The sequence below is a fragment of the Acomys russatus genome, chromosome X (assembly GCF_903995435.1).
Source record: "Acomys russatus chromosome X, mAcoRus1.1, whole genome shotgun sequence".
Taxonomy (NCBI): domain Eukaryota; kingdom Metazoa; phylum Chordata; class Mammalia; order Rodentia; family Muridae; genus Acomys; species Acomys russatus.
Genome location: NC_067169.1, coordinates 78022985 through 78034389, shown reverse-complemented (window position 1 = coordinate 78034389; position 11405 = coordinate 78022985). Strand labels below are relative to the sequence as shown.

General features: G+C 47.5%; 1 protein-coding gene across 1 annotated transcript; it reads left to right on the top strand.

The window, feature by feature from the left end:
• LOC127184907 (nuclear RNA export factor 2-like) lies at positions 1-11153 on the top strand. The gene is made up of 21 exons (XM_051141363.1): positions 1-79; positions 3019-3172; positions 3413-3563; positions 3849-3932; positions 4048-4152; positions 4273-4353; positions 4478-4547; positions 4703-4791; positions 4895-5002; positions 5157-5266; positions 6716-6752; positions 7183-7251; positions 7337-7392; positions 7538-7645; positions 7777-7835; positions 7949-8064; positions 8156-8198; positions 8828-8900; positions 9436-9618; positions 10806-10866; positions 10979-11153. The coding sequence occupies exons 1-21, from the start codon at positions 37-39 to the stop codon at positions 11021-11023; spliced, it is 1845 nt and encodes a 614-aa protein (XP_050997320.1). The 5' UTR covers positions 1-36; the 3' UTR covers positions 11024-11153.
• The last annotated feature ends 252 nt before the right edge of the window (positions 11154-11405 follow it).

The following is an 11405-nucleotide window of genomic DNA, read 5'->3' as shown; positions in this document are numbered from 1 at the left end:
TCCCTCAAAGATCCCAAAAGCCAGGAGACAAGAAAGATGTGCTCTATTGAAAGGAAGCAGAGGACCTTCAGACACGCAGGTAAAGGCACTTCCACACTGCTGTGTTTGTGCTTAGGTACTGAGCTCACAACATGTAGCTCTCATGTCTCCCCAAGATGCTTACCAAGTTGCCTGGGGATGGATTCCTATTCCAGGAACCCCTGATGTGTTAATGTTTCCTGAACAAATTTTGAGATGGCATTAATTCATTCTTCTTCTATCCATTTAATTTCTTGTCTGGTATTTACTAAGGACAGTGGGATATATATATATATATATATATATGTGTGTGTGTGTGTGTGTGTGTGTGTGTGTGTGTGTGTGTGTATTACATAAAACATAATAACTGTCATTTTCTCTTTTTGTCATGAAATCACTCATCTGATATTTATCTCCTCCTAGTAGTCCATGCTTTCCCCCCACTTGAATCTTTTCTGTTTTTCCTTCTTCACAGATAATTCCCACTTATAAGCATAATTCTAGAATAGTGGAGTGGAAATTCACAGTGTGATCTGTAAATCATAACAAAGGGTCATCTTGAGCAAAGTAGCCCATCATTGAAAGCAGGATACCACTGACATGCCAGGCTGAGGTGATGCAGTACTTCTTACTGAGTCCACATAACTCACAACCTTTCAATACTATCTTATTATTGAAAGACTGTCATATACCATACCCCTATTGAATACCAAGCAGTACCATACCCTGTCTTGTAAGTTCCCTCACTTCAGCCCCAGAAAAACTGCAAGATACTGTTCTTTCCATTTACAGAGGCATCCAGGTTGATAGGCATCTGAGTTTATAGGCACCCCTCAAGTCTGAGTGGCCCATTTCTCACTGACCTGGTGACTGTCTGGGCATGAAGGATTCTTACTGAAATGAAATAGGGACCCAAACTAATAGAGTAGACACCATCTAGACTGGGATAATTCACTGTGCCACTGGCAAAGAGAGCCTTAGAGGGTCTTACAGTGCACCATCATAAATAGCTTCCACCCCACTCACTGCAGTCTGCTATTTCCTCCAGTCCACCACAGTTCTCAACTGTGACAGGTGACTTATGTAATTCCAGGCTCCTAGGAATAGGAAAGAGTGGCTTTTGTCCCCACCATGACACCTCCTGTCCCTACTCCATCTCCAACTGATGTTTTCTTTTGCTTTTTGAACTTCCAGGAAAGTGATTTGGTTTGCTAACATTCACCTAATGCCACCTATCAAGTTGTCTTTGGTTGCTATTTTTTGTTTATTTTTTGTTTTGGATACCATAGACTCACAGATCCTTAATAGAATGGGCTTCAAAAGCCAGTTGCAGGACTTTGAAAAAAGGACTGGGCAAGATTTGATATTTGCCTTACAAAACCAAAGCACTCTTCTTGCTGTGTGGAAGACAGGCTGAGTGAATGTGGCATAAAACAACGGTAGCCTTGGTGTAACTCAGAGCACAGCAAAGATATAATAAAAAGGCAAAGAAACAGACAGCAGAAAGCATTCCAAGTCTGCCACCCGCTACTGAATCAGATGGATGGGAGGAAAGCTTGGTGGGAGGGTTAGGGTAAGAGAGGGAAATGGGGTGGAAAACAACTCCAGGGTGTAAGGAGAGAGGTGGCATACAACAAGAAATCTTTACCAACTCAACTAGGGCTGCATTGCCTAACAAGCTGGGTCTTGTTGTCCATGAGAGGCCAAGTGGGACCTTCTACCTCTTGATAAAATGAACAGCCCAGAGGAAATCCTTAAAACTTCCAAAGCTGTTTGTGATGGCTCACACCTATAATCCTAGCACTCAGGGAGACAGAGGCAGGTGGATCTCTGTGAGTTCGAGGCCGTTTGGTCTCCAAAGTGAGTCCAGGATAGCCAAGGCTACACTGGGAAACCCTATTTTGAAAAAAAATATTCTGACTGTGTGTGTGTGTGTGTGTACACGCATGCACATATGTGTATGTAGCAAATACCAGAGCCTCAGAGTACACAAAAACACATGCTGGAGGATAGGAAAGGAGAAATAGGTAATGTCATGGTGGTGAATCCTTCAACACCGCACACACTAGAGAGTTGCTGGACAGAGTGTCAGCAAGACACCAGAAGGACTGAGGACCCGTGATATGGGAACAGGAGCTCAACGGCATAAGTAGAATGCTCCACCAAAGAACAGGTATACACTGGTTTAATTCTCAGTTGCCTTGAGGCATTTGCCAACCTAGAGACTCTTCTAGCTTGTGGAGGCAGATGTCAGCACTTAGGGGACAGACAATTACAAACGGGAATTTCTGTGGCTGTAATGAACTCAGACTAGGAATCTAACAGCAAGATCGCAGCGCAATTGAAAGTTGTGTCTTACACTTAGCACTTCAGTTTTTGTTTCGGATCTTTGTAACACAAGTGTGGGGCTTAGGAAGGTTAGTCCCCTGTGCTTGGTTAGGCCAGACAGAGAAGGCCTGTGATCTGAGTAGCTCAAACCTGATCATTGTGGATGGCAATCAGGTAACCTGGTGACAGTTTAGCAGGCTCAGTCTCCATTGCCAGTAAAGCTTATACATCAGCAGCAAGGATGTGTGCAGTTGTTGTCTGGCAGAGTCAGTTCAGTGAGTGATTGTATTGGAATGTAGGAGGGTAGGCTCCTAAGCCTTTGTGTGGCTGTCAAATTAGGAAATCCTAGGACAAGGCCAAGTTAGGCCAGCTTCCTGCTACGTGCTTTGCATTTAGTCTATACCACGGGCCAAGTACACCAAGCAGTATTGCTCACAAATCATGCTCTACTGTGTTTAAAAGGGCCAAAATAGGCCATTCTTCTTGCAATCTATCTGCTGGGACTGTGCCAGGAGTTTTCCCACTAGGTTTTTATTATTGGTCCTTTGGGGAAAACTGGCCTTTTAATTACCCCTGATGTAGTATGTAGTAAGTGGGTCACTGACGTGCTTTCTAAACTTGCACTGTTTCCCATTTCATATTATTATGGTGGTGATAGCTGTGTTGTTTTAGGAGGAAGAAGAGACAGGGGTTCTTCCCTGGATTATACTGGCAAGAGGACTGGTTATTATGAGCATCCTAGAAGCATGCTTCGGCCTTCAAAAGCCTGTGGTGATGGCAGAAATGTGAGGATGAGAGGTGCTCTCTGGAACTCATCAGTAAGATAGTAAGTGACCAGGCAGCCTGGTTAATAGCCTCTGGAGACCAGCAGGCCCTGGGACTGTGCATCTCTCTCACTTCCTCTCTCCCTGTGGCTTTCTTTCACTGGGAAACTGGAGATCTGGTGCTCCGTAGATGTGGAGTGGTGGCTGAGAAATCACAATTGTACCTGAGTTACCAGTGAGGGAAGGGAGGATGCATACAAGAATTTCTCAGCTTGTACTGGCACTCCCTATCCCCCTTATAGCACACCTTATGCAGAGAGACCTAAGAGCAGAGTGGAAAAGCGTATGGAAGACCAGATTCACATCACCGTGTGGAGAGATGACAAACATAGAAAGAGAAAAATGGGGCAGGTCACAGAAGATGGAATCCTGGGGCCCTGGTTCAAGGTCACGGTGAGTGTTTTGGTGACATCTGCAGTAGACCTTTCAGAAATGCAAGAGAAGGAAGAGCACACTGAGCCAAGACAAGTTGGTTACCTGGAGGGAGAAGAGCTACTGTGTGGAGAGAGTGTGGGTCTAGGAGATCAGTGTTTGGCACAAACCAAGGATCCATGTCAGTCCTGTGCAAGCTCTTTGTGGCTAGCTAGAAGGTCAGGAAAGAACATTTGAGCTATGTCCACCCTCCTCTAAGATGCTGTTGTGTGTCTCTTCTCTCCTGTTCCTCATTTGTAAGTTTAGATTCCATGTGGGAGAAAGTCTGACAAGACACAGCTAATGAGATCACTCCACAGCCTCTGCAGCGTGCCCTTCACAGCCGTGGATGTAAGAGAGGATGGTGAAGCCAGTGCGGATGGCTTGGGTGACTGAGTGGGAGGCCAGGATCAGCAGAGGGTCAGTGGCCTCTGACACTCTCACTTCTGTTCTCCCCGCTGTGTAGTTCCAGTGTGACCAACACCGGATCCAGTTCTTTGTCCAGTATGTTAGCACTGCCACTGCGTTGAAGAACGTCAGCTATAAGATGTGTGATGAGAACTATCAGAAGGTGTGTGCTGGAGGCACTCTCTGTACTTTGCCCTGGCACAGGTGGACACAGGCCAGGGACTGAGAGCATCATCTTGGGAATTAGAGCTCCTGATGCTCACCCTGTCTCTCCTCCCTGCAGATACCTATTTTTGTCAATCCCTCGGATGTACCCTACTCTGTGCAAAATCGGTTCACAGGAGAACAAATGGAGCAGCTAAAGGTAAAGCAGTGTGTAGGCACTGTGTATGCTCCCTTCCCAGACTCAGCTCTCCTTCCCCTCAGTCTCTGATGTTCCCAACACCATGACCCACAATGTCAAAGAGCCACCCTTTCTGTCTCTGCAGCTGGTCATGTGGAAAAGATATGACGTTTCCCAGCATGCTCTGTACCTACAAAAGCTCCGCTTTGACCCAGGTATGGCTCACAGCAATCATTCTTGGTCACAGATCTGCCTAGGGAGAAGATCTACATTAAGTAGCCTGGGGAGCGGGGGGGGGGGCTCTGTGCAGGGCTTGGTTCGGACAGACCCCTCGCTGCCTTCTGATTCCTTTCTCTCCTCCTTCCCGAAGATTTGATGAAGCACGACATAGACATGATTCTGAGTCGAAGAAGCTGCATGGCTGCCACCCTTCAAATCATCCGAGAGGATTTCCCTGAGGTGTTGATGTTTGGGCCGGAAGGCCAGAAAGGATGTTGTTCGGGGCAAATATGTCTCCAAGGCTCTCGACAGTAACCATTACTCTAACTCTTGCTCCCCAAAGCTGCTGTCCTTGAACTTGAGCAGTAACAAACTGTTCCAGTTAGACAGCCTGTTTGAAGTGGTAGAGAAGGCGCCACAACTCAAGATCCTGAACCTCTCCAAAAACATGGTGAGAATAAAGTATTGAGGTTGAGGATGGATGGTGGTGGAGACGGTGGTGCTTGGCAGCATTGGCAGGCAAAACAACCCATGAACGGGAGCAGGGAGGGAGGTATGGGTCTTGAGCCTGGGACACCTTTGCCACTTCTCTCCTGTTTTCTCAGATAAGAACAATGTGTGAATTAGAGAAGGTGAAAGGGCTGAAGCTGGAAGAGCTGTGGCTGGAAGGGAACCCCTTGTGCAACACCTTCCCTGACCACTCTGCCTATGTAAGGTACATGCCTGCTAACACCTCCTTGCCTTCCTGGATACCATCGCCCCCTGGTGGCCTGAGCTGCTCTCTGTGGGAGGAGGCAGCCCTGGTCCTCTGGGAGGACCCCAGGGCCTGCTCTCTCCCCTGTCTCTGTACTAGGCTGTGCTCACAGACCTCCTTGGCTTCTGTTCTGCCTGCCCCGCCTCACCTAACATGGGCTGTGTTTCGCTTGTGTGGGCTTTCAGCCTCCTCCGGCAGGATCGGTGGTGCACCTCGACAGCACCAGGCCCCTTCCCCAGTCCTGAGAGGAGCCTCCCTCCTGATCTTGCTCCAGAATGGCCCCCTCATGTGTCCCAGGCTCCCCTAGAGGTTGCCCTGCCCCATGCTGAGGGCTGGGGTCCTGGGTGATGCTGACACAGACGTCAGTTCTTGTGGACTACTTCTGAGATCTCTGTCTTCCTTGAGGCAAAGCCTGGGCTCTCCAGACCAGAGGGATCCAGGAGTGGGCCATGACTGGCGAGCTGAAGGCTTCCTGGAGCAGGAGGGGAGGGAAGAGGGCAGAAGAGGGTGAGGAGAAAGAAAGACTGGTCTCCTCGGGGCCTCCACCCCTTCCCTCTCTACCTATGGATGGACCACCCTGCCTTGCTCATCATCGTCCCTGGCAGGAAACTTGAGTCCTTGGAGAAGACTCCCACACTTGGGCAGGCCCAGGAGCCCAGGAGTCTTCAGGAGAGAACAAAGTGATCATAACGGGAGCCACATGGCCTCCATCCCATGTGGAGCTGGTGACTCACCCATGTCACTTCTTCAGCTTCTGGAAAATGGTTCTTGCCTCCAGTGATCGTCTTTATCCCCAGCTCACTCAGGAAACATTATGGGTCTCTATGCCTTACTCAGTAGCATACATGTTTTCATTCTTGCTTTGGGTTCCTGGGCTAACCAGGCACAAGTGAATGAAAGGGCAGCAGCAGGTGAGCCCCTTTGTCCCTGGTTACCTTGACCCGCTACACCAGACCAGACAGAGAATCTCTCATTCTCTTTGCATTGCTTCGTCTCCTTGGCCACTTCTCACCTGTCTCTCACATATCTCCCTGCCTATCAATCCCTTTCTGTCACTATCTACCACCACCTAACATCTCCTGTCATCCTTATTCCTGCCCCTCTCCATCTCTCAGCACCCCAAAGAATCCTGGACACTTTTCAATGTGGCAGGGTCTTCTGGGGAGATTCTTAGAAAGGGAAGGGGGCAGGGAAAGGAAGGAATCCCCGGAGACTGGGCTCCAAATGTGGCTTCTTGTGGCTCTGGAGAAGGGGCCATTGCAGTGTGGGTGGGAGCTACCCATGGGTCGGGCAGCAGGTAAGGGGTTGGAAGAGAACTGGAGGGAGCACCAACAGCGGAGTGGGGGCAGGGGAGAAATGTTGCCCAAATCTGGAATTTCAATCATTTCTGTTCCTTTTGCTTTGGAACAGTGCGGTTCGGGACTGTTTCCCGGAGTTGTCATACCTGGTATGTTCCCGCCTTCATCATTGTCTCCTCTTCTTCACATAATTGGCCTCCACACTTAATCCCTGGCCCATTTGTATCATGCCTAGATAATGTGTTTGCCTATGACAACCATCTATTGTCAATGTCTTGGATTCCAGAAAAAAATAATCTGAATTTTGTCCCACAACTATACACACAAGCAGGCCACATGGCCCACACAGATATGCACACAGAGCCACTCCTATGAACCACATATGATAGAGGTTTACCGCACCCCTTTATTCAGACACCCTTTATAATTTCACAGCCCAGGGAATTCCCTGGCCACTTTACACCTGGTCTCTGAGTCTAGATTCCCCTCCTTGTGCCTCTTCATCTCTGTGGCTATCCAGCACTACCTCCCTGGCATGCATTCACAGCCACTTCCTCTTCCTCTTCCTCTTCTTCTCAGGATGGCAGGAAGTTACCACATTCAACTGTAATAGACAATGAAGAAGACTGGTTAACAAAGCCTTGCAAGGTGGGGGAAGAAGGATCAAGGGAGGTTTATGGTGTTGCCTGTGAAGCTTAGTAGAAGCATCATCTAAGGTGGCTTTGTATTCTAGGGAAGCTTTAATGACCCCGAGGCCATAAAGGATCAAGTACAGCAGTTCCTGCAGGAGTAAGTGCACTGGGACCTTGAGGAAGGGGAGGAGCTTGCTAGGTTGGGGCCACCTTAGCACAAGTCTGCTCAGAGGCCTTTTCAGGTGACATTTGGGGTCCAGACCACTGAAATAGCCTGCTCCACCCACATCCACGCCCTGCAGGTATTACCTGATGTATGACTACGGAGAGCGACAGGGTCTCCTCAACACTTACCATGACCAGGCCTGCTTCTCCCTGACTATTCCCTTCAACCCCGGTGATCCAGATCTGTAAGTATTACAGCTCACAGTCCATTCTGGATCAGCATGACTCCACCTCCCACTCCTCTCACCAAGTAGACACAACTGACTCCCAGGAAGCATCTGGCTGGACCTCCCCTCATAAGACTCTTTTCTCTTAGGAGTAGCATGTGTAGGTACTTCAAGGATGAAAGGGATAGGAAGAATCCCAAGGAGTTCTGTAAGTGTTTGATGAGGAAGACCTGGTAAAGTCCAAGGATTGGGTGTGTGGAGGAGGTAATCATAGGGCATAATAAACAAATCCCTGGCCTTTGCTTCTTCACTCTGCTATAGGCATTCAGAGGCAGCTGCTGAAGTACACAAAACAAGACATTGTGGACTATCTCAAGGCATTGCCCAAAACCCTGCATGCTTTCAGCTCTTTCCATGTGGACATCTGTTTCCAGATGGTGAGCACCAGCTTTTGCCTCTAGTCATGTCCCTACGTGGCTAGAAAGCTACGCAGGACTCTGAGCCTTCCTGTGCCTTCTCCCCTTCCAGGAAACTATGATCTGTTTTTCTGTCAAAGGGATGTTCAAGGAAGGTGAGTGTCTGCACAAGCCCCTCTCCAGATCCCTTCTTGCTTCCTGCCCTGGATGTGCATCTCTGAGAACTCCCCCACCTCTCCCCTTTTCCCCCACCCCCCTCATTGCACGCCTTTTCTTCTCCTCCTCCCTTGTGCCCTCCCACTCACAGCACCCACCTTGGCCACAGACCATGCAGGTCTGACCAAGTGAGGTCTCTGCCTGTCTGCTCCGCAGCTGCTGGTTGAGGGAGAGCATATGGGCTGGAGCGTTTGTTGGCTCTTGTTCCAGATCCTTGACTCTGTGACTTAGGGCCAGTTGCTTATCCTCTGCATTTCCCCATTTGCAAATGGTACCAATTGATGCACCCCTCTCCTCAAGACAGATGTGAAACAGAGCTCAAGTGAGCACCGGAAGTTATTTTTCACAGGGTCCAGAACGCGTCAGGAGATCCAGCAATAGGAGTGGATTGTTCCCCTTGTTGGTTCCCCCCCCCCACCTCCTCATTCACACCACAGACCCTTGACTCCAAGACAATAGTTGACTGGTCCTGGGCCCTTTCAGCATAAGGGCGTGGCTGAGGAATGTTCTGTGACGGTGCAAAACATGTGTAACTGTAAAGGTGCTTTACTGTTTCTAGCCCTCGAAGTGGACGGCAGCTCTGAAGGATGCATCCGTGCCTTCATGCGAATCTTCGTTGCTACTTTTGGCAGGAGTTCAAAGTAAGTGCTGGGTTGTAGCTAGAACTCTCACCCCATCCTGAGGCCAGCAGTGTGACAGTGTGGTGGTACCATTCTCCGGGGGGGGGGTAGTCTCAGTATAGTGGAAGGCCAAGAGGTAGATCCAAGGAGCAGCATAGCCTAGCCGTTAAGAGGAGGAATTTTGGGGTTGGAATACCTGTTTTCTTCCTAGCCCCAACAATCACTAACTTCTACCTTGGCTCAATTAACTGATCTCTCTAGAAGACTGATTCTTCCTCTAAAAATGGAAATGAGTCTAAGCAGGTTCCTTTTCTAGTGTGCAGGCTAAATGCATGAGGGTTAAGTCCCCAAATACAATAAAGCTGGTAGACAATCCCTCGGAGGAGGTGAGCATGGCATTCCCTGGTACCAGCAAAGAATTTCACTAGGCAGACCACACAGGCACATAAGAGGAATCCAGTTGCTGACTAGCACTGGATAAAGAGGATCCTGTCTGGGGTAGTGGGGGGATGGAGTTATTCCCTTCCAGTTGTCTCAGGGACTGTTTTTCCTCCAGCCTGTGCATTGTGAATGATCAACTTTTTGTGATGAATCCAAGGCCTGGTGATATCCAGGACACCCTTGCCATACCCATGCCCACATCATGCCCCAGCTTCAAGCTCGTCCTTTCTCAAGAGGAGAAAAGAATGGTGCAGGTTTTCTCCACCCAGTCGGGCTTGAAACTTGAGTGGTCTCAGAAGTGAGTATGTGCTTTAAATGTGGACAGGATGGGAGTGGGGCTGGAGTTGGAAAAGAATAATGGGATCTCACATAACATGTAAAAAGCAAACTACGTTTATATTTACTTCTGATCCTTAAAAAAAAATGAGTAGGGGGAGCACACCAAAAAAAGTCATCATTTTGTAATAGTGTAGGTAAAGGATTTTTAAAGATACTATATCTCTCAAAAGGTGTCACATTCCACTTGAAAAAGCCAAAGGAATCTATTACATTAAACACCTAAATAAGCAAGTTTGCTGTATTTGCAGGATGAAAGATTGATGTTTGGACATCAATTGCATTTCTGAATAGTGCAACAAATGACCAAAGAGTGACTTTAGAAAAGCAAGACCATTTACAGCACTACCCAAAAGAGTAAAACACTTCAGTAGAAATGTAACAAAAAGAGTGAGGGAGATATGTCAATGTGTCAGGACCACACACCACAGCAATAAAAGGGCAAACAACACAACTGACACTGGGGAAAAGGATTTGAGAAGACTTCTGTTTCTCCAAAGAAGATGTGCAATGGCCAGCAAACACATAAATTTTTTTTTCTCATCACTATTAGTCATTAGAAAAATGTAAATCAGAGTAGCGTGGTTCATCTTGAGGGTCACTTTGGAATTATTAGACTAAGTGAATAAAGTCAGTCACCTAAGGCCATTTTAGTTGTTAAAGGCTAATTATTAAAAATGTTTAGAAGGAGAAAATTGGTAGCAATTGAAAGCATAGTAGCAATTCACAGGTACTGGAGACATGGAAAGCAGGGATGAAGTTCCAGCACTTAGAGAGTTTTCTTTTGCACCAACAGAGCAGTTTGGGGATTGAGATTATCCCAGAGTCTTGTGAATATGCTAGGAAATGACTGAAAGATGTGCACTTGAAACAGTAGACATCCTGACATGTGTCATACATTTTAATTTAATAATTATGGCGGAGAATTTGTTTTTGACTTTTCTTGAGCTTTGGTTTTAAAGGGAGTTGGTGGATAGGTATCAAGTTTCACAGCTCTTAGGAATTCCCTTATGTCTTTGTTTTGAATTCTTCAGGGTTCTACCAGATCCTTCTCCACTATTATTATGGCACTAGATCTGACACATAGCCCAGAAAATGAGCAGCCTAGGTAGCATTTGTGGCTAGTACATCTGCCTTTCTCCCCATCAGGTGTCTTGAGGACAACAAGTGGGACTATACTCAAGCTACTAAGGTCTTTGCTATGCTCCAGGTGAGATCTGGGAATCAAGTAGGTAACAGATGGGTGTCTCTGAGCCTTAGGTGACCAGGGGATGGAACTCAGGCCACTGGACGCTTCTGACATCTCAACTCCATTGCTCCAGACTAAAAACAAGATCCCAATGGAATTCTTCAAAGGAATGACTTAAAACAAGCCACTGGATGTCATATGCCTCTTGTCCACACTCTTGCCTCTCAGTTTCTGAAGCCTTGCCCATGATTCCAGCTGTAAGCTTGGTCGATCACAAGGTCAAAGTTAATATGTAGACCAGGTAACATAACCACTCCTGTGGACAATTGATCTTTGTATTAATATCGCGCCAAGAGATGACTGTTTATTTTAATAATAAACGTTACTTTGCTCATTGTGTCGTGGATTCTTCTTTGCCTGTGGCAGCTATGAGCCAGAGAGGTCAGGACTGAAAGCGCCCTGCACCTTTAATTTCACCACACCCATTCCTGGGCATCCTGAAGCCAACCCACAGGGCTTGCTTCTATGGACATTGTGGTTTGAATAAGAATGCCCCATAG